Raw genomic sequence first — 27,498 nt, forward strand, 5'->3', positions numbered from 1 at the left:
TAATAACGTCACAGATAGAGCTGTGTTTACGTTCTTCAAGCGTTGGATGGAAGGTGCTGTGGCGAAACTTCATACCGTACTTAGCCTATGTTTTCCAAGTACTGTAGTTTTGGTATTTCTTTACACACTACCTTATGTATCTTTCTGAAACATTACATTGATAGAAACTACGGCAACTCTCAAACAACACTTTAGTAGTAGCTAGCTAGGTCCTTCCCCAACAGGCTAACGTTAGTTATGTTTGCTAGTTAGCCTGTATCGTTGGTCTGCTTGCTCACCCTGTTGCAGCTCTGACTTCTCTTCCGCTTTAACTTTAGATACGTTGGCAACCAGAATGAAGCCTACCGGTTGATTTAGCTACTAGATTGATTTATTTCATAGTTTTCTTAATTATACAGAGAACCTTTATCCAAATACGGCCTATGTACTATGATTATACACACCCCCCTCATCCCCATGTCTTCCTAGCATTACCCTGCCACCACTATGTTAGTTACACAAACCCCCTGCATGGAGCGCAAACTCAGCTGTGTAATCCCCTATTATTTAGAGATGTGGATTGTATATTGCTGTGTGTGTGTATGTATATATATGTACACACAGTGCTTTGTCCTGGCAGCAACACAGCCTCAGTATATTTAGCCCTGTTGTGTTAAATCCACTATGTTGGTGATGGATACAGTAAGAGCAGCACTAATATAATAACTACACTACCGTTCAAAAGTTTGGGGTCACTTAGAAATGTCATTGTTAAAAAAAAAAAAAAATTGTCCATTAACAAAACATCAAATTGATCAGAAATACAGTGTAGACATTGTTAATTTTGTAAATGACTATTGTAGCTGGAAATGGCAGATTGTTTTTATTGAATATCTACATAGGTGTACAGAGGCCCATTATCAGCAACCATCACTCCTGTGTTCCAATGGCACGTTGTGTTAGCTAGTCCAAGTTTATCATTGGGGCGGCAGGGTAGCCTAGTGGTTAGAACATTGGACTAGTAACCGAAAGGCCGTAATTGAAAATAAGAATTTGTTCTTAACTGACTTGCCTAGTTAAATAAAGGTAAAATAAATAAAAAATGTAAAAGGCTAATTGATCATTAGAAAACCCTTTTGCAATTATGTTAGCAGAGCTGAAAACCTGTTCTGATTAAAGAAGCAATAAAACTGGCCTTTAGACTAGTTGAGTATCTGGAGCATCAGCATTTGTGGGTTCGATTACTACAAATGCTGATGCTCCAGATACTCAACTAATTTTATAGGATCTCTATGTGCATGAATTTATCTCTATCACTAATGGTGTATGTATACAGTACATAGGTACCTGGTATCATGGCGACCAGACGGGCTCTGAAGGCAGTGCTGATTGACCTGAGTGGAACCCTCCATGTAGAAGACACAGCCGTGCCTGGAGCACAGGAAGCCCTCAAAAGGTCAGTCTGCCCAGAGCCCTGTTATCCTTGTTATTCAGTACTCACCCAACCACTTTCTCCTGAGCTGCTCACACAACCCTCTGGTTCCATCTGAAAGTAAGAAGTCACAAATACGTCTATGATTTGTTCTGCAGCATGCCTCAGTCCCCATATTCACCCAGTCCTCAATTCTGTGAGTTTCTTCTGAAGTCACACGATCTCTATGTTTGTGATTTATACACTAGGTTGCGTCAGTCCTCTGTAGCGGTAAAGTTTGTGACCAACACCACTAAGGAGTGTAAGAGGAACCTTGTGGAGCGTCTCCACAGTCTGAACTTTGACATCCAGGAGCAGGAGATCTTCACGTCCCTGACAGCAGCCAGGAGCCTCGTGGAGCAGAGACAACTACGCCCCCTACTGCTGGTGGAGGACAGTGCACTGGAGGACTTCTCAGGTGAGAGCCAGGGCTAGATAAGGCAGAGCTGATTGCAAACTAACTTACATTCAGAATGCATCCCAATGGAGCTGTATGGACCCTGGTCAAAAGTAGTGCAGTGTATAAGGCATATGTTGCCATTTGAGATGTAGGTGTAGTTTTAACTCTAAAGCGTCTTCTATCCATGTTGTGCTGCAGGTATGGAGACATCCGAACCCAACGCTGTGGTGATAGGCTTAGCTCCAGACCACTTCAACTACCAGACGCTCAACAAAGCATTCAGGTAAACAGCTGAGTCAGTCCTCATACTGTAACCTCCCCTGTTATTGTAATGGTGAAAGGTTAGCATGTCTTTGATCTTATCTAGATAACGTGTGAAATTAATGAGTCCGACGCTAAGGATATACTGCTTTGTCGAGACAAGGCCTTAATCCCCGTCATTAGCATGAAGAAAAGACAGTGAAAAGGGGGAGGAGGGTGGGGTGCCTTGTAAGAATTTGCATAGTAGGTAAACCACCACTACCCTCGGTATTATTGGCCAACATGTAATCATTGTAAAACACACTGGACGATCTACAATTAAGACTATCCTACCAACGGGACGTTAAACTGAAATATCTTACGTTTCACCGAGACTTTGCTGACCGATGACACAGATAATATAGAGCTGGCTGGCTTCTCCGTGTTTCGGCAGGACAGAGCAGCTACGTCTGGTAAGACGAGGGGCGGGGGTGTGTGTCTATTTGTCAATAACTGTTGGTGCGCGATATCTAATATTAAAGAAGTCTCACGGTTGAACACACCAACAGCGTCATTGCATTTTGGTACACTAGAATGACATTAATTTCCAATGAAACGCTGCGTTTGCAGCATTGCGTTGCAGTGTGTTCGGTGTGGTGCAAATGTTGGATTTATCGAACATATGCGTCAAACTGTATGTGTAGACGACTTGACAGAAATGGCAGCAGAAGGTGAATTTTGAACTTTTGTTGCAGACATATCCAGATGATGCTGCGTACTATTTTGCACAATGACGCTGTCGGTGTGTTAGAAGCATCAAGTTATTGATTGCCTGCGGTAAAATACCTCATGATAAGCTGTAGACCAGACTATCTACCAAGAGAGTTCTCATCTATATTATTTGTAGCCTTCTATTTACCACCACAAACCGATGCTGGCACTAAGACCGCACTCAACCAGCTGTATAAGGACATAAGCAAACAAGAAAATGCTCATCCAGAAGCGGCGCTCCTAGTGGCCGGGGACTTTAATGCAGGCGAACTGGGGATGCACAGATTTGACATTTTTGACCGATATCCAATATTTTCCTTGCCAAAAAACCTGATACCGATATTTAAAATTGTAGCGGCCTTTTAAGTATTCTAGTTCAGTTAAATAGTTGAAACACTCACACACTGACCAAAAAGTTATTTTGTTGGCATTTACGTATGTCCCCATTACCAGTAAAACATAATAAAACCCTTTTTCTTTCACTTACTTGCTGTGCTGTTTCGTTGTTCATTTGTTCAGTCGTTTCATTCTCAACCAGGATTTCATCATACATGTCAAGCGGTGAAGTTTCAGCTCTGTCCATGGCCTCTTCTGTCATGGGTCCTCTTCCTCGGTGTAACTGTGTCCGTTTCCATCCATTTAACGTAAACCCTGTTTCTTGTCTGCATCGAAGTAGCGATCCTTGTACCTAGCATCGAGCATGGTGGCGACACAGTAAAGAGGCTCAGAGAGAATGCCACCGAATCACTGGTTGCATGTCTGGTGGGATAAGTGTGTGTGACAGAGCTGTGTGTAAGTTGACTATGCAAACAATTTGGGATTTTCAACACAATGTTTCTTATAAAAAGAAGTGATGCAGTCCCTCTCCTCAACTCTTAGCGAAGAGAGACTGGCATGCATAGTATTTATATCAGCCCTCTGATTACAATGAAGAGCAAAACGTGCCACTCTGTTCTGGGCCAGCTGCAGATTAACTAGGTCTTTCCTTGCAGCACTGGACCACAGGACTGGATAATAATCAAGATCAGACAAAACTAGAGCCTGCAGAACTTGCTTTTTGGAGTGTGGTGTCAAAAAAGCAGAGCATCTCTTTATTACGGCTAGACCTCTCCCCATCTTTACAACCATTGAAACTATATGTTTGGACCATGACAGTTTACAATCTAAGGTAACACCAAGGAATTTAGTCTCCTCAATGTGTTCAATAGCCACACCATTCATTAGTCGATTCAGCTGAGGTCTAGATCTTAGGGAATGATTTGTACCAAATACAATGCTCTTAGTTTTAGAGATGTTCAGGACCAGTTTATTACTGGCCACCCATTCCAAAACAGACTGCAACTCTTTGTTAAGGGTTTCAGTGACTTCATTAGCTGTGGTTGCTGATGCGTATATGGTTGAATCATCAGCATACATGGACACACATGGTTTGTTTAATACCAGTGGCAGGTCATTGGTAAAAAAAATGTAAACAGTAGAGGGCCTAGAGAGCTGCCCTGCGGTACACCACACTTCACATGTTTGACATTAGAGAAGCTTCCATTGAGTTCTATTAGATAGATAGCTCTGAATCCACAATATGGCAGAGGTTGAAAAGCCATAACACATACGTTTTCTCAACAACAGGTTATGGTCAATAATATCAAAGACTGCGCTGAAATCTAACAGTACAGCTCCCACAATCTTCTTATCAATTTCTTTCAACCAATCATCAGTCATTTGTGTCAATGCAGTACATGTTGAGTGCCCTTCTCTATAAGCATGCTGAAAGTCTGTTGTTAATTTGTTTACAGAGAGATAGCATTGTATTTGATCAAACAACAATTTTTCCAACAGTTTGCTAAGAGCTGGTAGCAAGCTGATAGGTCTGATGTTAGAACCAGTAAAGGCCACTTTACCGCTCTTGGGTAGCAGAATGACTTTGGCTTCCCTCCAGGCCTGAGGACAAACACCTTCCTCTAGGCTCAGATTAAAGATATGACAGATAGGAGTGGCTATAGAGTCAGCTACCATCCTCAGTAGCTTTCCATCTAAGTTGTCAATGCCAGGAGGTTTGTCATTATTGATTGTTAACAATAATTGGTTCACTTCTCCCACACTAACTTTACAAAATTATAACTTACAATGCTTTTATTTCATTTGTTTTTTTATGCATGAATACAATTGCTCGCTGTTCGTTGTTGTCATTTCCTAAGTTTGCCCACTTTGCCATACATTTTTTAAATTCCTCATCAATCCATGGAGCCTTAACAGTCAATTTCTTAAGTGCATGTTTATCAATAATTGGAAGAAGCAATTTCATAAATTCATCAAATGCAGCATCTGGATGCTCCTCATTAATCACAACAGACCAACAAATATTTAACATCCACATAAGTCACAGAAAAATCTTTTGTATGATCTCTTATATACTATTTTAGGCCCAGCTGTTGTAGATGTTGGAACTTTGGCTTTCCTGGATATAGCCACTATATTGTGATCACTGTGTACGGTACGGCTTCAGAACACATTTCTACAGTATTAGTAAAAATGTGATCGATACATGTGGATAATCTTGTTCCTGTAGTGTTATTTCCTGAAGTTCCTGAAGTTTACATACACTTTGGTTGGAGTCATTAAAACTAGTTTTTCAACCACTCCACACCTTTCTTGTTAACTAACTATAGTTTTGGCAAGTCGGTTAGGACATTTACTTTGTGTATGACACAAGTCATTTTTCCGACAATTGTTTAAAAAGAGATTATTTCACTTATAATTCACTGTATCACAATTCCAGTGGGTCAGAAGTTTACACTAAGTTGACTGTGCCTTTAAACAGCTTGGAAAATTCCAGAAAATGATGTCATGGCTTTAGAAGCTTCTGATAGGCTAATTGACAACATTTGAGTCAATTGGAGGTGTACCTGTGGATGTATTTCAAGGCCTACCTTCAAACTCATTGCCCCTTTCTTGACATTGTGGGAAAATCAAAAGAAATCAGCCAAGACCTCAGAAAAACAATTGTAGACCTCCTCAAGTCTGGTTCATCCTTGGGAGCAATTTTCAAATGCCTGAAGGCACCACGTTCATCTGTACAAGCCATAGCACGCAAGTATAAACACCATGGGAACACGCAGCCGTCATACCGCTCAGGAAGGAGACACCTCTGTCTCCTAGAGATGAACGTACTTTGGTGCGAAAAGTGCAAATAAATACCAGAACAACAGCAAAGGACCTTGTGAAGATGCTGGAGGAAACAGGTACAAAAGTATCTATATCCATTGTAAAACGAGTCCTATATCGACATAACCTGAAAGGCCGCTCAGAAAGGAAGAAGCCACTGCTCCAAATCCACCATAAAAAAGCCAGACTACAGTTTGCAACTGCACATGGGGACAAATATCGTACTTTTTGGAGAAATGTCCTCTGGTCTGATAAAACAAAAATAGAACTGCTTGGTCATAATAACCATGGTTATGTTTGGAAGAAAAAGGTGGGAGGCTTGCAAGCCGAAGTTCACCATCCCAGCTGTGAAGCACGGGGGTGGCAGCATCATGTTGTGGGGGTGCTTTGCTGCAGGAGGGACTGGTGCACTTCACAAATAGATGGCATCATGAGGCAGGAAAATGATGTGGATATATTGAAGCAACATCTCAAGACATCAGTCAGGAAGTTAATGCTTGGTCGCAAATGGGTCTTCCAAATAGACAATGACCCCAAGCATACTTCCAAAGTTGTGGCAAAATGGTTTAAGGACAACAAAGTCAAGGTATTGGAGTGGCCATCACAAAGCCCTGACCTCAATCCTATAGAATTTTTTTGGCAGAACTGAAAAAGCGTGTGCGAGCAAGGAGGCCTACAATCCTGACTCAGTTACACCAGCTCTGTCAGGAGGAATGGACCAAAATTCACCCAACGTATTGTGCGAAGCTTGTGGAAGGCTACCCGAAACATTTGACCCAAGTTAAACAATTTAAAGGCAATGCTACCAAATACTAATTGAGTGTATGTAAACTTCTGATCCACTGGGAATGTGATGGAAGAAATAAAAGCTGAAATAAATCATTCTCTCTTCTATTATTCTGACATTTCACATTCTTAAAATAAAGTGGTGATCCTAACTAACCTAAAACAACAAATTTTTACTTATGTCAGGAATTGTGAAAAACTGAGTTTAAATGTATTTGGCTAAGGTGTATGTAAACTTCCGACTTCAACTGTATATATATTTTTTATAATCCCAGCCCCCGTCCCCGCAGGAGGTCTTTTGCCTTTAGGTAGGCCGTCATTGTAAATAACAATGTTCTTAACTAACTTGCCTTGTTAAATAAATAAAAAATACAACTAAAAATCAATTGGTGCGTGTGCGCTGCGGGGTTGAAGCTACGAACCCATAGTCTCTCATCCCTTCCAGGCTTCTGGGTGAACAATGAGCCTGTCATAGCGGATGTAAGCAATGTCCCCACGCACTCTGGCAGCTTTCATGGCTGGGATCAGTTCTTTCCTCTTCTGGTGCACAGCTTCAGGATAGTCCTCGTTGAGGAAGATATATGTTCCTCTCAAGTTCTTGGCTCTTTCCAGAACAGCTACCTTGTCCTTGAACCTCAGGATCCTGACACCTATCGGCCTGGGCCTATCACCTCAATCTTCCTGTGGTCCATCTTCAATTTCTCAGAGATCATTTCCCTCACTTTGTCCTCAGACTCTGTCCAGGTCTCATGTGGAGGTCCTGCAATTCCGTCTTGATTGTCCCTCGAGGGTCTGATTTATCTGTCATTGTTATCATGGATTCACACACAGAACTGATGTCCTCTCTCAATGACTTACAGATTGCTGTCATCTTGCCGTTCTCCTGTTTAAACTCATTGAGCTGACCCTGGGAGAACTGCAAATTGTTCTTCAGGTCCTGGACCTCTCTGGTCAGGTTGTCCATTCTTTTATTAGTAGAATCCACCAGTATTGTTCTTCATGTCCTGGACCTCTCTGGTCAGGTTGTCCATTCTTTTATTAGTAGAATCCACCAGTATTGTTCTTCAGGTCCTGGACCTCTCTGGTCAGGTCGTCCATTCTTTTATTAGTAGACTCCACCAGTATTGTTCTTCAGGTCCTGGACCTCTCTGGTCAGGTTGTCCATTCTTTTATTAGTAGAATCCACCAGTATTGTTCTTCAGGTTCTGGACCTCTGGTCAGGTCGTCCATTCTTTTATTAGTAGAATCCACCAGTATTGTTCTTCAGGTCCTGGACCTCTCTGGTCAGGTTGTCCATTATTTTATTAGTAGAATCCACCAGTATTGTTCTTCAGGTCCTGGACCTCTCTGGTCAGGTCGTCCATTCTTTTATTAGTTGACTCCACCAGTATTGTTCTTCAGGTCCTGGACCTCTCTGGTCAGGTTGTCCATTCTTTTATTAGTTGACTCCACCAGTATTGTTCTTCAGGTCCTGGACCTCTCTGGTCAGGTTGTCCATTATTTTATTAGTTGACTCCACCAGTATTGTTCTTCAGGTCCTGGACCTCTCTGGTCAGGTCGTCCATTCTTTTATTAGTTGACTCCACCAGTATTGTTCTTCAGGTCCTGGACCTCTCTGGTCAGGTCGTCCATTCTTTTATTAGTTGACTCCACCAGTATTGTTCTTCAGGTCCTGGACCTCTCTGGTCAGGTCGTCCATTCTTTTATTAGTTGACTCCACCAGTATTGTTCTTCAGGTCCTGGACCTCTCTGGTCAGGTCGTCCATTATTTTATTAGTTGACTCCACCAGTATTGTTCTTCAGGTCCTGGACCTCTCTGGTCAGGTCGTCCATTATTTTATTAGTTGACTCCACCAGTATTGTTCTTCAGGTCCTGGACCTCTCTGGTCAGGTCGTCCATTATTTTATTAGTTGACTCCACCAGTATTGTTCTTCAGGTCCTGGACCTCTCTGGTCCATTCTTTTATTAGTTGACTCCACCAGTATTGTTCTTCAGGTCCTGGACCTCTCTGGTCCATTCTGTTATTAGTTGAATCCACCAGTATTTGGACAAAACACTTGAAGCTATTTTCTTGTTGTAACAACTGCTTGTCTCTTTTTGTTCATTTTAAAAGATCCTTAATGTGTGATAGAGAGACACCACTGTCCTCAACGGTCCTCCCGCCGGCTTTGATCTTTGTCATAGTAGCTAGCAACGTATGTTAGGCTGTTACTCCTCGCAGTTACAGACAGGGCAGGTCACAGGGAAGATGGAAAACAACAAACAGGGATCTAGACAGCCATAAACCCGGGACAATCCACTGTCCCAGCCACAATGGCTAACCGCATCATGGGCTCCTGAAAACCCAGCTAGCTTGATATGTAGCTAGCTAGCAGCTAGGCTAGCTCTGACGCCAAATAGCTCCTCAGACCCGTCCTTGGTCGGCAGGATCACTGGAAAGAGACAAGCAGTCCCAGCAACTGATGCCAACTGCTTCGCGGTATCCATACTAAGAAGCTAGCTAGCTACCAAGAACTTTACCAAGAACTTTACAAAACACTTTCAAACAAAGGTATATTTTATGGGTGCTTTAAATATTGACTGGCTTCCATCAAGCTGCCCACTCAAGAAAATGCTTCAAACTGTAACCAGTGCCTGCAACCTGGTTCAAGTTATCAGTCAACCTGCCAGGGTAGTTACAAACAGCACAGGAATGCAATAATAATGCTGTAGAAATGTGCTTGAAAGCAGTATGCAGATTCATTCGATTTAGTGATCACGATATAGTAGCCATATCTAGGATAACCAAAGGCTGGGTCTAATGTAGTGTATAAGAGGTAATACGAGAAGTTTTGTAGTGATTCCTATGTTGTTTATGTAAAGACTTTGTTGGTCCGTGGTGTGTAATGAGGAGCGAACAGACGTTGCACTTGACACATTTATGAAATTGCTTATCCCAGTTACTAATAAGCACGCACCCATGAAGTAAAGGACTGTAAAACCTGTTAAATCCCCGTGGATTGATGAGGAATCTAAAAATTGTATGGTTGAGAGGGATGAGGCAAAAAGAATGGCGTAATAATATAAGTCTGTCTGCACAACCGATTGGCAAACGTATTGCAAATTGAGAAATCATGTCACTAAGCTGTAATAAAAGAAGAAACTACACTGTAAAACAAAGATAAATGACATAAAGAATGATAGTAAAAAGCTTTGGAGCGATTTTATTATATTTTATAATTTCATTCATCAGAAAACCCACTGATATTGTTAACTGCTTGCATTATTTTTCCAACAACACATCTAAGTATATCTGAAAAAATTATAAAAGACGAATTGTAATTTTGAATTCCGTAAAGTGAGTGTGGAAGAGGAGAAAGAATGATTGTTGCCTATCAACAATGACAAGCCACCGGGGTCTGACAACTTGGATGGAAAATTACTGAGGATAATAGCAGACGATATTGCCACTCCTATTTGCCACATCTTCAATTTAAGCCTACTAGAGAGCGTGTGCCCTCAGGCTTAGAGGGAAGCTAAAGTAATTCCGCTACCGAAGAATAGTAAAGCCCCCTTTACTGGCTCAAACAGCCAACCAATCAGCCTGTTACCAACCCTTAGTAAAGTTTTGATTTTTTTTTTTGACCAGATACAATGCTATTTTACAGTAAACAAACTCTTAGCACGATTATAGGGAAGGACATTCAACAAGCACAGGACTTACACAAAAGACTGATGATTGGCTGAGAGAAATTGATGATAAAAAGATTGGGGGGGCGGCTTTTGACATAGATACGTTTTTCCAGCAGCAGACTGTTAGAGCTTTCCACCCCCTGCTATATTGTGGATAAAGAGTTACCTGTCTAACAGAACACAGAGGGTGTTCTTTAATGGAAGCCTATCAAATATAATTCCGTTAGAATCAGGAATTCCCCAGGGCAGCTGTTTAGGCCCCTTACTTTTTGAGTAAAGCCAGTGTGTCTATGTATGTGGATATCTCAACACAATACACGTCAGCTACTGCAGAGACTGAAATGACTGCAACGCTGAACAAAGAGCTGCACTTAGTTTCAGAATGGGTGGCAAGGAAGAAGTTAGTCCTAAATAAAATAAAAAACTAAAAGTGTTGTATTTGGGACACATCATTGACTAAACCCTAAACTCATGTTCAAAACATATTGATACAACATTAGCTAAGATGGGGAGAAGTCTGTCCATAATAAAGCGCTGCTCTGCCTTCTTAACAACTCTGTCAACAAGGCAGGTCCTACAGGCCCTAGTGTTGTCACACCTGGACTACTGTTCAGTCGTTTGGTCAGGTGCTTCAAAGAGGGACTTGGGAAAATTGCAATTGGCTCAGAACAGGGCAGACACCCATGCATACCCCACAAGACATGCCACCAGAGGTCTCTTCACAGTCCCCAAGTCCAGAACAGACTATGGGAGGTGCACAGTATTACATAGAGCCATAACTACATGGAACTCTATTCCACATCAGGTAACTGATGCAGCAGTAGAATCAGATTTAAAAACTGGTAAAAATACACCTTATGGATCAGCGGGACTGTGAAGCAACACAAACATAGGCACAGACACATACACACACATACACATGGATTTTGTGTTGTAGATATGTGGTAGTGGAGTAGGGCCCGGAGGGCACACACTTAGTGTGTTGTGAATTCTGTAATGAATGTATTGTAATGTTTTTAAAATGTATAACTGCCTTAATTTTCCCGGACCCCAGGAAGAGTAGCTGCTGTCTTGGCAGGAACTAATGGGGATCCATAATAAACCCCAGGAAGAGTAGCTGCTGCCTTGACAGGAACTAATGGGGCTCCATAATAAACCCCAGGAAGAGTAGCTGCTGCCTTGGAAGGAACTAATGGGGATCCATAATAAACCCCAGGAAGAGTAGCTGCTGTCTTGACAGGAACTAATGGGGATCCATAATAAACCCCAGGAAGAGTAGCTGCTGCCTTGGCAGGAACTAATGAGGATCCATAATAAACCCCAGGAAGAGTAGCTGCTGCCTTGGTAGGAACTAATGGGGATCCATAATAAACCCCAGGAAGAGTAGCTGCTGCCTCAGCAGGAACTAATGGGGATCCATAATAAAACCCAGGAAGAGTAGCTGCTGTCTTGGCAGGAACTAATGGGGATCCATAATAAACCCCAGGAAGAGTAGCTGCTGCCTTGGCAGGAACTAATGGGGATCCATAATAAACCCCAGGAAGAGTAGCTGCTGCCTTGGCAGGAACTAATGGGGATCCATAATAAACCCCAGGAAGAGTAGCTGCTGCCTTGACAGGAACTAATGGGGATCCATAATAAACCCCAGGAAGAGTAGCTGCTGCCTTGGCAGGAACTAATGAGGATCCATAATAAACCCCAGGAAGAGTAGCTGCTGCCTTGGCAGGAACTAATGGGGATCCACAATAAACCCCAGGAAGAGTAGCTGCTGCCTTGGCAGGAACTAATGGGGATCCATAATAAACCCCAGGAAGAGTAGCTGCTGCCTTGGCAGGAACTAATGGGGATCCATAATAAACCCCAGGAAGAGTAGCTGCTGCCTTGGCAGGAACTAATGGGGATCCATAATAAACCCCAGGAAGAGTAGCTGCTGCCTTGGCAGGAACTAATGGGGATCCATAATAAACCCCAGGAAGAGTAGCTGCTGCCTTGGCAGGAACTAATGGGGATCCATAATAAACCCCAGGAAGAGTAGCTGCTGCCTTGGCAGGAACTAATGGGGATCCATAATAAACCCCAGGAAGAGTAGCTGCTGCCTTGGCAGGAACTAATGGGGATCCATAATAAATACAGATCTTTGATCATCTAAATTTCTCACTCATTCAGGATTATCCGTAGTCATGGTAGCATCCACATTAATGTAGAAATGTTTCGAAATATATTATATGTTTTATTTACAATAAAAGTGACTCAAATGACAATACATGCTTTATTCACCGTTTAATTTCTATTGGGCACAAAATAATCTGAAACACAACAAAACGAACTGCAAATGCATCCAACACGTTTGGTTGAGTCACCCGCTTGGTGTAGTCACTGCGTGAATATGGGACCAAATACTAAACTTGTTACTACTTTGTTCAAAAAGAATCTCTACGGTGGTCAATCATTTTTTACTCCTTCCTGTTTGAGCTCCGTATTTGATCTGTTCTATACAGTCATCGTGTTAATCACTTCAGACCCCACTGTATATCTCAATGTATTGCTTTTAATGTGTTTTCTGGTGTGTGCTACTGCAGTGAGCCATCAGCTGCCTTGGGACACTTCAAATACAACTCTTTCCCTCTATCTACCAGGCTGGTTCTAGACGGGGCCCCCCTCATCGCCATCCATAAGGCCAGGTATTATAAGAGGAAGGATGGTCTGGCGCTGGGCCCCGGACCCTTTGTGACAGGGTTAGAGTACGCTACAGACTGCCAGGCCACCGTTGTGGGGAAGCCTGAGGGGACATTCTTCCTGGAGGCTCTGAGGGACATTGGCTGTTGTCCTGAAGAGGCCATCATGATCGGAGACGTGAGTCACACTGGAGGACTCCCAAATAGTACCCTATTCCCTATATAGTTGGGTTGGGGTTATCACACTGGAGGACTCCCAAATAGTACCCTATTCCCTATATAGTTGGGTTGGGGTTATCTACAAGGAACCAAAATATAAACGCAACATGCAACAATTTCAATGATTTTACTGAGTTACAGTTCATATGAGGAAATCAGTCCATTGAAATAAATGTATGAGGCCCTAATCTATGGATTTCACATGACTGGTAATACTGATATACATCTGTTGGTCACAGATGCACAACATGAGCTAAAGTATGTGGACACCTGCTCGTCAAACATCTCACTCTAAAATCATGGGCATTAATATTTAGTTGGTCCCTCCTTTGCTGCTATAACAGCCTCCACTCTTCTGGGAAGGCTTTCCACTAGATGATGGAACATTGCCGCTATAACAGCCTCCACTCTTCTGGGAAGGCTTTCCACTAGATGTTGGAACATTGCTGCTATAACAGCCTCCACTCTTCTGGGAAGGCTTTCCACTAGATGTTGGAACATTGCTGCTATAACAGCCTCCACTCTTCTGGGAAGGCTTTCCACTAGATGTTGGAACATTGCTGCTATAACAGCCTCCACTCTTCTGGGAAGGCTTTCCACTAGATGTTGGAACATTGCTGCTATAACAGCCTCCACTCTTCTGGGAAGGCTTTCCACTAGATGATGGAACATTGCTGCTATAACAGTCTCCACTCTTCTGGGAAGGCTTTCCACTAGATGATGGAACATTGCTGCTATAACAGCCTCCACTCTTCTGGGAAGGCTTTCCACTAGATGTTGGAACATTGCTGTTATAACAGCCTCCACTCTTCTGGGAAGGCTTTCCACTAGATGTTGGAACATTGCTGCTATAACAGCCTCCACTCTTCTGGGACGGCTTTCCACTAGATGTTGGAACATTGCTGCTATAACAGCCTCCACTCTTCTGGGAAGGCTTTCCACTAGATGTTGGAACATTGCTGCTATAACAGCCTCCACTCTTCTGGGACGGCTTTCCACTAGATGTTGGAACATTGCTGCTATAACAGCCTCCACTCTTCTGGGAAGGCTTTCCACTAGATGTTGGAACATTGCTGCTATAACAGCCTCCACTCTTCTGGGACGGCTTTCCACTAGATGTTGGAACATTGCTGCTATAACAGCCTCCACTCTTCTGGGAAGGCTTTCCACTAGATGTTGGAACATTGCTGCTATAACAGCCTCCACTCTTCTGGGACGGCTTTCCACTAGATGTTGGAACATTGCTGCTATAACAGCCTCCACTCTTCTGGGACGGCTTTCCACTAGATGTTGGAACATTGCTGCTATAACAGCCTCCACTCTTCTGGGAAGGCTTTCCACTAGATGTTGGAACATTGCTGTTATAACAGCCTCCACTCTTCTGGGAAGGCTTTCCACTAGATGTTGGAACATTGCTGCTATAACAGCCTCCACTCTTCTGGGAAGGCTTTCCACTAGATGTTGGAACATTGCCGCTATAACAGCCTCCACTCTTCTGGGAAGGCTTTCCACTAGATGTTGGAACATTGCTGCTATAACAGCTATCCACTCTTCTGGGAAGGCTTTCCACTAGATGTTGGAACATTGCTGCTATAACAGCCTCCACTCTTCTGGGACGGCTTTCCACTAGATGATGGAACATTGCTGCTATAACAGCCTCCACTCTTCTGGGAAGGCTTTCCACTAGATGATGGAACATTGCTGCTATAACAGCCTCCACTCTTCTGGGAAGGCTTTCCACTAGATGTTGGAACATTGCTGCTATAACAGCCTCCACTCTTCTGGGACGGCTTTCCACTAGATGATGGAACATTGCTGCTATAACAGCCTCCACTCTTCTGGGAAGGCTTTCCACTAGATGATGGAACATTGCTGCTATAACAGCCTCCACTCTTCTGGGAAGGCTTTCCACTAGATGTTGGAACATTGCTGCTATAACAGCCTCCACTCTTCTGGGAAGGCTTTCCACTAGATGTTGGAACATTGCTGTTATAACAGCCTCCACTCTTCTGGGAAGGCTTTCCACTAGATGTTGGAACATTGCTGCTATAACAGCCTCCACTCTTCTGGGACGGCTTTCCACTAGATGTTGGAACATTGCTGCTATAACAGCCTCCACTCTTCTGGGAAGGCTTTCCACTAGATGATGGAACATTGCTGTTATAACAGCCTCCACTCTTCTGGGAAGGCTTTCCACTAGATGTTGGAACATTGCTGCTATAACAGCCTCCACTCTTCTGGGAAGGCTTTCCACTAGATGTTGGAACATTGCTGCTATAACAGCCTCCACTCTTCTGGGACGGCTTTCCACTAGATGTTGGAACATTGCTGCTATAACAGCCTCCACTCTTCTGGGAAGGCTTTCCACTAGATGTTGGAACATTGCTGCTATAACAGCCTCCACTCTTCTGGGACGGCTTTCCACTAGATGTTGGAACATTGCTGCTATAACAGCCTCCACTCTTCTGGGACGGCTTTCCACTAGATGTTGGAACATTGCTGCTATAACAGCCTCCACTCTTCTGGGAAGGCTTTCCACTAGATGTTGGAACATTGCTGTTATAACAGCCTCCACTCTTCTGGGAAGGCTTTCCACTAGATGTTGGAACATTGCTGCTATAACAGCCTCCACTCTTCTGGGAAGGCTTTCCACTAGATGTTGGAACATTGCCGCTATAACAGCCTCCACTCTTCTGGGAAGGCTTTCCACTAGATGTTGGAACATTGCTGCTATAACAGCTATCCACTCTTCTGGGAAGGCTTTCCACTAGATGTTGGAACATTGCTGCTATAACAGCCTCCACTCTTCTGGGACGGCTTTCCACTAGATGATGGAACATTGCTGCTATAACAGCCTCCACTCTTCTGGGAAGGCTTTCCACTAGATGATGGAACATTGCTGCTATAACAGCCTCCACTCTTCTGGGAAGGCTTTCCACTAGATGTTGGAACATTGCTGCTATAACAGCCTCCACTCTTCTGGGAAGGCTTTCCACTAGATGTTGGAACATTGCTGCTATAACAGCCTCCACTCTTCTGGGACGGCTTTCCACTAGATGATGGAACATTGCTGCTATAACAGCCTCCACTCTTCTGGGAAGGCTTTCCACTAGATGATGGAACATTGCTGCTATAACAGCCTCCACTCTTCTGGGAAGGCTTTCCACTAGATGTTGGAACATTGCTGCTATAACAGCCTCCACTCTCTGGGAAGGCTTTCCACTAGATGTTGGAACATTGCTGCTATAACAGCCTCCACTCTTCTGGGAAGGCTTTCCACTAGATGTTGGAACATTGCTGCTATAACAGCCTCCACTCTTCTGGGAAGGCTTTCCACTAGATGTTGGAACATTGCTGCTATAACAGCCTCCACTCTTCTGGGAAGGCTTTCCACTAGATGATGGAACATTGCTGCTATAACAGCCTCCACTCTTCTGGGAAGGCTTTCCACTAGATGTTGGAACATTGCTGCTATAACAGCCTCCACTCTTCTGGGAAGGCTTTCCACTAGATGTTGGAACATTGCTGTTATAACAGCCTCCACTCTTCTGGGACGGCTTTCCACTAGATGATGGAACATTGCTGCTATAACAGCCTCCACTCTTCTGGGACGGCTTTCCACTAGATGTTGGAACATTGCTGCTATAACAGCCTCCACTCTTCTGGGACGGCTTTCCACTAGATGTTGGAACATTGCTGCTACAACAGCCTCCACTCTTCTGGGAAGGCTTTCCACTAGATGTTGGAACATTGCTGCTATAACAGCCTCCACTCTTCTGGGAAGGCTTTCCACTAGATGTTGGAACATTGCTGCTATAACAGCCTCCACTCTTCTGGGAAGGCTTTCCACTAGATGTTGGAACATTGCTGCTATAACAGCCTCCACTCTTCTGGGAAGGCTTTCCACTAGATGATGGAACATTGCTGCTATAACAGCCTCCACTCTTCTGGGAAGGCTTTCCACTAGATGTTGGAACATTGCTGCTATAACAGCCTCCACTCTTCTGGGAAGGCTTTCCACTAGATGATGGAACATTGCTGCTATAACAGCCTCCACTCTTCTGGGAAGGCTTTCCACTAGATGATGGAACATTGCTGCTATAACAGCCTCCACTCTTCTGGGAAGGCTTTCCACTAGATGATGGAACATTGCTGCTATAACAGCCTCCACTCTTCTGGGAAGGCTTTCCACTAGATGTTGGAACATTGCTGCTATAACAGCCTCCACTCTTCTGGGAAGGCTTTCCACTAGATGATGGAACATTGCTGCTATAACAGCCTCCACTCTTCTGGGAAGGCTTTCCACTAGATGATGGAACATTGCTGCTATAACAGCCTCCACTCTTCTGGGAAGGCTTTCCACTAGATGATGGAACATTGCTGCTATAACAGCCTCCACTCTTCTGGGAAGGCTTTCCACTAGATGTTGGAACATTGCTGCGGGGACGTGGTTCCATTCAGCCACAAGAGCATTAGTGAGGTTGGGCACTGATGTTGGGCGATTAGGCCTGACTCGCAGTCGGCGTTCCAATTCATCGTGTTAGGTTCTGAGCAAACATAGTAAAAACTCAAACGGACGAATAGGAAGAGCTGAAACCAAGATCATTCACCCATTGGGTCATACATCTACAAAGACAAGGTCTGATTACACAAGCACATATTTATAACATCCTAATAGTCAACTTACACATCTAGACAGCCAATACATCTCTGTTGCTAAGCAGGAACTACATTTTCCATGTCACTGGTGTAGTCATGGTCCTGCCTGATGCTTGAACCTTCATGGGAGTAGAAGTGTGTGTGTGAGAGAGGACTGTAGTAGGAGGGTTGTTGTGGTGGGCCCCTCTGTGTGAGAGAGGACTGTAGTAGGAGGGTTGTTGTGGTGGGCCCCTCTGTGTGAGAGAGGACTGTAGTAGGAGGGTTGTTGTGGTGGGCCCCTCTGTGAGATAGGACTGTAGTAGGAGGGTTGTTGTGGTGGGCCCCTCTGTGTGAGAGAGGACTGTAGTAGGGGGGTCGTTGGGGTGGGCCCCTCTGTGTGAGAGAGGACTGTAGTAGGGGGGTCGTTGGGGTGGGCCCCTCTGTGTGAGAGAGGACTGTAGTAGGAGGGTTGTTGTGGTGGGCCCCTCTGTGTGAGAGAGGACTGTAGTAGGAGGGTTGTTGTGGTGGGCCCCTCTGTGTGAGAGAGGACTGTAGTAGGAGGGTCGTTGTGGTGGGCCCCTCTGTGTGAGAGAGGACTGTAGTAGGAGGGTTGTTGGGGTGGGCCCCTCTGTGTGAGAGAGGACTGTAGTAGGAGGGTTGTTGTGGTGGGCCCCTCTGTGTGAGAGAGGACTGTAGTAGGAGGGTTGTTGTGGTGGGCCCCTCTGTGTGAGAGAGGACTGTAGTAGGAGGGTTGTTGTGGTGGGCCCCTCTGTGTGAGAGAGGACTGTAGTAGGAGGGTCGTTGTGGTGGGCCCCTCTGTGTGAGAGGACTGTAGTAGGAGGGTTGTTGTGGTGGGCCCCTCTGTGTGAGATAGGACTGTAGTAGGAGGGTTGTTGTGGTGGGCCCCTCTCTGTGAGAGAGGACTGTAGTAGGAGGGTTGTTGTGGTGGGCCCCTCTGTGTGAGAGAGGACTGTAGTAGGAGGGTTGTTGTGGTGGGCCCCTCTGTGTGAGAGAGGACTGTAGTAGGAGGGTTGTTGTGGTGGGCCCCTGTGGCCCCCCTCCGAGAGGTTTCTTCTCACTTCAGCTATTGACTTGACCTCCAGCTCAATTCCTTGCTCCTCCATAGTTCCGCAGCTGGTCTGCCTTATCAGAGACTAACTAGACTGTTGCCCTTTGCCTCCCTCCTTAGGAACATCATGTGAACTTTCTGCACTTCCCCATGTCTGTCTCAGTAACTTTCCATACACCAAGTTCCTATCCATCCTTCATTGACCCCATCATATACTTTGACATGTAAAGTCATCAATAAGTATACAGTACCAGTCAAAAGTTTGGACACCTCATTAAATGTTTTTTCTTTATTTGTAGAATAATAGTGAAGAAATCAAAACTATGAAAGAACACATGGAATCATGTAGTTACCAAACCAGATGGGATGGGGTATCGCTGGGGTATCGCTGCAGAATGCTGTGGTAGCCGTGCTGGTTAAGTGTGCCTTGAATTCTAAATAAATCACAGTGTCACCAGCAAAGCACCCCCACACCTCCTCCTCCATGCTTCATGGTGGGAACCACACATGCAGAGATCATCCGTTCACCTACTCTGCGTCTCACAAAGACATGGCGGTTGGATCCAAAAATCTCAAATTTGGATTCATCAAACCAAAGGACAAATAATATTTCCACCGGTCTAATGTCCATTGTTCAAGTCTCTTTTTCTTATTGGTGTCCTTTAGTGGTTTTAGTAGATGGCCTCATGAGAGCTCCTCAGTAGAGGTAACTCTGGGTCTTCCTTTCCTGTGACGGTCCTCATGAGAGCCAGTTTCATCCTAGCGCTTGATGGTTTTTGTGACTGCACTTGAAGAAACTTTCAAAGTTCTTGACATTTTCAGGATTGACTGACCTTCATGTAATGATGGATTGTTGTTTCTCTTTGCTTATTTGAGATGTTCTTGCCATAATATGGACTTGGTCTTTTACCAAATAGGGCTATCTTCTGTATACCTCCCCTACCTTGTCACAACACAACTGATTGGCTCAAACGCATTAAGAAGGAAAGAAATTCAACAAATTAACTTTTGAAAAGCCACACCTGTTAATTGAAATGCTTTCCAGGTGACTACCTCAAGAAGCTGGTTGAGAGAATGCCAAGAGTATGCAAAGCTGTCATCAAGGCAAACGGTGGCTACTTTGAAGAATCTCAAATATAAAATATATTTGATTTGTTTAACACTTTTTTGGTTACTACAAGATTCCATATGTGTTATTTCATAGTTTTGATGTCGTCACTATTATTCTACAATGTAGAAAATAGTAAAAATTAAGAAAAACCCTTGAATGAGAAGGTGTCCAAACCTTTGACTGGTACTGTATTTAAATAAGGTAAACTCAGCAAAAAAAGAAACGTCCTCTCACTGTCAACTGCGTTTATTTTCAGCAAACTTAACATGTGTAAATATTTGTATGAACATAACAAGATTCAACAACTGAGACATAAACTGAACAAGTTCCACAGACATGTGACTAACAGAAATATAATAATGTGTCCCTGAACAAAGGGGGGGTCAAAATCAAAAGTAACAGTCAGTATCTGGTGTGGCCACCAGCTGCATTAAGTACTGCAGTGCATCTCCTCCTCATGGACTGCACCAGTTCTTGCTGTGAGATGTTACCCCACTCTTCCACCAAGGCACCTGCAAGTTCCCGGACATTTCTGAAGGGAATGGCCCTAGCCCTCACCCTCCGATTCAACAGGTCCCAGACGTGCTCAATGGGATTGAGATCCGGGCTCTTCGCTGGCCATGGCAGAACATTGACATTCCTGTCTAGCATGAAATCACGCACAGAACGAGCAGTATGGCTGGTGGCATTGTCATGCTGGAGGGTCATGTCAGGATGAGCCTGCAGGAAGGGTACCACATGAGGGAGGAGGATGTCTTCCCATTTATTTATTTATTTAGTATTTTTTTATTTCACCTTTATAACTGTGACCTGGCCAAGATAAAGCAAAGCAGTGCGACAAAAACAACATCACAGAGTTACACATAAACAAACGTACAGTCAATAACACAATAGAAAAATCTGTGTGTGCAAATGTAGAAGATTAGGGAGGTAAGGCAACAAATAGGCCATAGAGGCGAAATAATTACAATTTAGCATTAACACTGGAGTGATCGGTGTGCAAGTGGAGATACTGGGGTGCAAAAGAGCAAGAGTGTGAGTAATAATATGGGGATGAGGTAGTTGGATGGGCTATTTGCAGATTGGCTGTGTACAGGTACAGTGATCGGTAAGGTGCTCTGACAGCTGACGCTTAAAGTTAGAGAGGGAGATATGAGTCTCCAGCTTCAGTGATTTTTGCAATTCCTTCCAGTCATTGGCAGCAGAGAACTGGAAGGAAAGGCGGCCAAAGGTAGTGTTGGCTTTGGGGATGACCAGTGAAATATACCTGCTGGAGCACGTGCTATGGGTGGGTGTTGCTATGGTGACCAGTGAACTGAGATAAGGCGGGGCTTTACCTAGCAAAGACTTATAGATGACCTGGAGCCAGTGGGTTTGGTAACAAATATGAAGCGAGGGCATACAGGTCGCAGTGGTGGGTAGTATATGGGGCTTTGGTGACAAAACGGATGGCACTGTGATAGACTACATCTAATTTCCCGAGTAGAATGTTGGAGGCTATTTTGTAAATGACATTGCCGAAGTCAGAGCCTGGACTTGAACCCAATCGAACATCTCTGGAGAGACCTGAAAATAGCTGTGCAGCGACGCTCCTCATCCAACCTGACAGAGCTTGAGAGGATCTGCAGAGAAGAATGGGAGAAACTCCCCAAATACAGGTGTGTCAAGCTTGTAGCGTCATACCCAAGAAGACTCCAGGCTGTAATCCCTGCCAAAGGTGCTTCAACTGAGTAAAGGGTCTGAATATAATTTTTTTGTAATCCATTTGCAAAAATAATATCTAAAAAACTGTTTTTGCTTTGTCATTATGGGGTATTGTGTGTAGATTCATGAGGGGGTAAAAAAAACAATTTAATACATTTTAGAAGAAGGCTGTAACGTAACAAAATGTGGAAAAAGTGAAGGGGTCTGAATACTTTCCGAATGCACTGTACGTTCAGAACTGTTGTGAAACAGTCTCCAGAGATAGATGGGAGGGGTTGAGGGGAGCTGAAGGACGGGACTGGATGGTGGTCAGAGATAGATGGGAGGGGTTGAGGGGAGCTGAAGGATGGGACTGGATGGTGTTCAGAGATAGATGGGAGGGGTTGAGGGGAGCTGAATGATGGGACTGGATGGTGTTAGGAGATAGATGGGAGGGGTTGAGGGGAGGATGGGACTGGATGGTGTTCAGAGATAGATGGGAGGGGTTGAGGGGAGCTGAAGGATGGGACTGGATGGTGTTCAGAGATAGATGGGAGGGGTTGAGGGGAGCTGAAGGATGGGACTGGATGGTGTTCAGAGATAGATGGGAGGGGTTGAGGGGAGCTGAAGGATGGGACTGGATGGTGTTCAGAGATAGATGGGAGGGGTTGAGGGGAGCTGAAGGATGGGACTGGATGGTGTTAGGAGATAGATGGGAGGGGTTGAGGGGAGCTGAAGGATGGGACTGGATGGTGTTCAGAGATAGATGGGAGGGGTTGAGGGGAGCTGAAGGATGGGACTGGATGGTTTTAGGAGATAGATGGGAGGGGTTGAGGGGAGCTGAAGGATGGGACTGGATGGTGTTAGGAGATAGATGGGAGGGGTTGAGGGGAGCTGAAGGATGGGACTGGATGGTGTTAGGAGATAGATGGGAGGGGTTGAGGGGAGCTGAAGGATGGGACTGGATGGAGATAGATGGGAGGGGTTGAGGGGAGCTGAAGGATGGGACTGGATGGTGGTCAGAGATAGATGGGAGAGATAGATGGGAGGGGTTGAGGGGAGCTGAAGGATGGGACTGGATGGTGGTCAGAGATAGATGGGAGGGGTTGAGAGGAGCTGAAGGATGGGACTGGATGGTGGTCAGAGATAGATGGGAGGGGTTGAGGGGAGCTGAAGGATGGGACTGGATGGTGGTCAGAGATAGATGGGAGGGGTTGAGGGGAGCTGAAGGACGGGACTGGATGGTGTTAGGAGATAGATGGGAGGGGTTGAGGGGAGTTGAAGGATGAGACTGGATGGTTTTAGGAGATAGATGGGAGGGGTTGAGGGGAGCTGAAGGATGGGACTGGATGGTGTTAGGAGATAGATGGGAGGGGTTGAGGGGAGCTGAAGGACGGGACTGGATGGTGTTCAGAGATAGATGGGAGGGGTTGAGGGGAGCTGAATGATGGGACTGGATGGTGTTCAGAGATAGATGGGAGGGGTTGAGGGGAGCTGAAGGATGAGACTGGATGGTGTTAGGAGATAGATGGGAGGGGTTGAGGGGAGCTGAAGGATGAGACTGGATGGTGGTCAGAGATAGATGGGAGGGGTTGAGGGGAGCTGAAGGATGGGACTGGATGGTGTTCAGAGATAGATGGGAGGGGTTGAGGGGAGCTGAAGGACGGGACTGGATGGTGTTAGGAGATAGATGGGAGGGGTTGAGGGGAGCTGAAGGATGGGACTGGATGGTGTTCAGAGATAGATGGGAGGAGTTGAGGGGAGCTGAAGGACGGGACTGGATGGTGTTAAGAGATAGATGGGAGGGGTTGAGGGGAGCTGAAGGACGGGACTGGATGGTGTTCAGAGATAGATGGGAGGGGTTGAGGGGAGCTGAAGGATGAGACTGGATGGTGTTAGGAGATAGATGGGAGGGGTTGGGGGGAGCTGAAGGATGGGACTGGATGGTGGTCAGAGATAGATGGGAGGGGTTGAGGGGAGCTGAAGGATGGGACTGGATGGTGTTAGGAGATAGATGGGAGGGGTTGAGGGGAGCTGAAGGATGAGACTGGATGGTGTTCAGAGATAGATGGGAGGGGTTGAGGGGAGCTGAAGGATGGGACTGGATGGTGGTCAGAGATAGATGGGAGGGGTTGAGGGGAGCTGAAGGATGGGACTGGATGGTGTTCAGAGATAGATGGGAGGGGTTGAGGGGAGCTGAAGGATGGGACTGGATGGTGTTCAGAGATAGATGGGAGGGGTTGAGGGGAGCTGAAGGATGGGACTGGATGGTGTTCAGAGATAGATGGGAGGGGTTGAGGGGAGCTGAAGGATGGGACTGGATGGTGGTCAGAGATAGATGGGAGGGGTTGAGGGGAGCTGAAGGATGGGACTGGATGGTGTTAGGAGATAGATGGGAGGGGTTGAGGGGAGCTGAAGGATGGGACTAAAAACTAAAAATATATAATTGTAAAATGTATAAGCATGAACTGTTGTTGTCCATTAGTTTACTCCAGTTAGGGGAGGGATGGTAAGGTTAGCAGAAAATAAAGGAAAATATATAAAAACTATATTTAAAATAATTTATGTATATATATATACACACACACACACACACACAGTGGCAAGAAAAAGTATGTGAACCCTCGCCAATTGAAGCTCAACAGAAGTTGGGTGATGCAACAGAACGACGACCCAAAACAGTAAATCATCAACAGAAGAAAATATGCCTTCTGGACTAGAGGTCGACCGATTATGATTTTTCAACGCCGATACCGATTATTGGAGGACCAAAAAAAGCCGATACCGATTAATCGGCCGATTTTTTTGAGTGGCCCAGTATATATATATATATTTGTAATAATGACAATTACAACAATACTGAATGAACACTTTTATTTTAACTTAATATAATACATCAATAAAATCTATTTAGTCTCAAATAAATAATGAAACATGTTCAACTTGGTTTAAATAATGCAAAAACAAAGTGTTGGAGAAGAAAGTAAAAGTGCAATATGTGCCATGTAAAAAAAAAAAAAAAAAAAAAAGCTAACGTTTAAGTTCCTTGCTCAGAACATGAGAACATATGAAAGCTGGTGGTTCCTTTTAACATGAGTCTTCAATATTCCCAGGTAAGAAGTTTTAGGTTGTAGTTATTATAGGACTATTTCTCTCTATACCATTTGTATTTCATATACCTTTGACTATTGGATGTTCTTATAGGCACTTTAGTATTGCCAGCCTAATCTCGGGAGTTGATAGGCTTGAATTCATAAACAGCTCAATGCTTGAAGTGCTGCTCCTCTAGTCCCACTCGTGGAGTGCAATGTAATCGGCGTCCAAAAATGCAGATTACCGATTGTTATGAAAACTTGAAATTGTCCCTAATTAATCGGCAATGCCTCTATTCTGGAGTGGCCCAGTCAGAGTCCTGACCTCAACCCGATTGAGATGCTGTGGCATGACCTCAAGAGAGCAGTTCACACTAGACATCCCAAGAATATTGCTGAACTGAAACAGTTTTGTAAAGAGGAATGGTCCAAAATTCCTCCTGACCGTTGTGCAGGTCTGATCCACAACTACAGAAAACATTTGGTTGAGGTCACTGCTGCCACTGTATGGGGGATTGGAAATGATGCAGACATTACAATGATAAAGTCACAATCTAACTGCAGTATTACATCTAACCTCAATCTGTTTAACAGTATTGTTCAATATCTACCCCCCCCCCCCCCTTACAGGACGCCAGAGACGACGTGGGAGGGGCTCAAAACATTGGCATGCTGGGAATTGTAGTCAGAACCGGTAAGAGACATGACATCGCTTCATAACTCAAAGAAAAACTCTTTAAAAGCAACTCATGCCAATCATTTCTATTGATTCATAGAATGTTGTCTTCTATAGGTAAATACAGAGTGGGAGATGAGGGTAAAATTAACCCTCCACCATACCTGACCTGTGACAGCTTCACTCAAGCTGTGGACCACATCCTCCAACACATCCTTTAACTATGGCTCTCTCATCACTGTTAGATCATTTAGACATGGGTATATCTCATCATGTTGCAGTCCCACACCAGACTGCTGTAACGCCTCCTCTAGTCCCACACCAGGCTGTAACGCCTCCTCTAGTCCCACACCAGGCTGTAACGCCTCCTCTAGTCCCACACCAGACTGTAACGCCTCCTCTAGTCCCACACCAGACTGTAACGCCTCCTCTAGTCCCACACCAGACTGTAACGCCTCCTCTAGTCCCACACCAGACTGTAACGCCTCCTCTAGTCCCACACCAGACTGTAACGCCTCCTCTAGTCCCACACCAGACTGCTGTAACGCCTCCTCTAGTCCCACACCAGACTGTAACGCCTCCTCTAGTCCCACACCAGACTGTAACGCCTCCTCTAGTCCCACACCAGACTGTAACGCCTCCTCTAGTCCCACACCAGACTGTAACGCCTCCTCTAGTCCCACACCAGACTGCTGTAACGCCTCCTCTAGTCCCACACCAGACTGCTGTAACGCCTCCTCTAGTCCCACACCAGACTGCTGTAACGCCTCCTCTAGTCCCACACCAGACTGCTGTAACGCCTCCTCTAGTCCCACACCAGACTGCTGTAACGCCTCCTCTAGTCCCACACCAGACTGCTGTAACGCCTCCTCTAGTCCCACACCAGACTGCTGTAACGCCTCCTCTAGTCCCACACCAGACTGCTGTAACGCCTCCTCTAGTCCCACACCAGACTGCTGTAACGCCTCCTCTAGTCCCACACCAGACTGCTGTAATGCCACCTCTAGTCCCACACCAGACTGTAACGCCTCCTCTAGTCCCACACCAGACTGTAACGCCTCCTCTAGTCCCACACCAGACTGTAACGCCTCCTCTAGTCCCACACCAGACTGTAACGCCTCCTCTAGTCCCACACCAGACTGTAACGCCTCCTCTAGTCCCACACCAGACTGTAACGCCTCCTCTAGTCCCACACCAGACTGCTGTAACGCCTCCTCTAGTCCCACACCAGACTGCTGTAACGCCTCCTCTAGTCCCACACCAGACTGTAACGCCTCCTCTAGTCCCACACCAGACTGCTGTAACGCCTCCTCTAGTCCCACACCAGACTGCTGTAACGCCTCCTCTAGTCCCACACCAGACTGCTGTAATGCCACCTCTAGTCCCACACCAGACTGCTGTAATGCCACCTCTAGTCCCACACCAGACTGTAACGCCTCCTCTAGTCCCACACCAGACTGTAACGCCTCCTCTAGTCCCACACCAGACTGCTGTAACGCCTCCTCTAGTCCCACACCAGACTGCTGTAACGCCTCCTCTAGTCCCACACCAGACTGCTGTAACGCCTCCTCTAGTCCCACACCAGACTGCTGTAACGCCTCCTCTAGTCCCACACCAGACTGCTGTAACGCCTCCTCTAGTCCCACACCAGACTGCTGTAACGCCTCCTCTAGTCCCACACCAGACTGCTGTAACGCCTCCTCTAGTCCCACACCAGACTGTAACGCCTCCTCTAGTCCCACACCAGACTGTAACGCCTCCTCTAGTCCCACACCAGACTGCTGTAACGCCTCCTCTAGTCCCACACCAGACTGCTGTAACGCCTCCTCTAGTCCCACACCAGACTGCTGTAA

At 45.3% G+C, this 27,498-nt stretch overlaps 1 protein-coding gene across 4 annotated transcripts; it reads left to right on the top strand.

Annotated features, from left to right (window-relative positions):
* On the top strand, positions 1-26,004 carry hdhd2 (haloacid dehalogenase-like hydrolase domain containing 2). Of its 4 annotated transcripts, none has more exons than XM_038983078.1 (7): positions 1-53; positions 1,316-1,435; positions 1,660-1,868; positions 2,049-2,133; positions 13,119-13,335; positions 25,600-25,663; positions 25,763-26,004. In XM_038983078.1, exons 2-7 carry the CDS (start codon positions 1,335-1,337, stop codon positions 25,864-25,866), a joined length of 780 nt encoding a protein of 259 aa, XP_038839006.1. In that variant the 5' UTR covers positions 1-53; positions 1,316-1,334; the 3' UTR covers positions 25,867-26,004. The 4 variants fall into 4 exon arrangements, with proteins under 4 accessions (XP_038839006.1, XP_038839005.1, XP_038839008.1 ...); XM_038983077.1 differs by having other exon boundaries at positions 19-98; XM_038983080.1 differs by having other exon boundaries at positions 20-76.
* Positions 26,005-27,498: the final 1,494 nt, after the last annotated feature.

The sequence above is a fragment of the Salvelinus namaycush genome, unplaced genomic scaffold, assembly GCF_016432855.1.
Source record: "Salvelinus namaycush isolate Seneca unplaced genomic scaffold, SaNama_1.0 Scaffold1438, whole genome shotgun sequence".
Taxonomy (NCBI): Eukaryota; Metazoa; Chordata; class Actinopteri; order Salmoniformes; family Salmonidae; genus Salvelinus; species Salvelinus namaycush.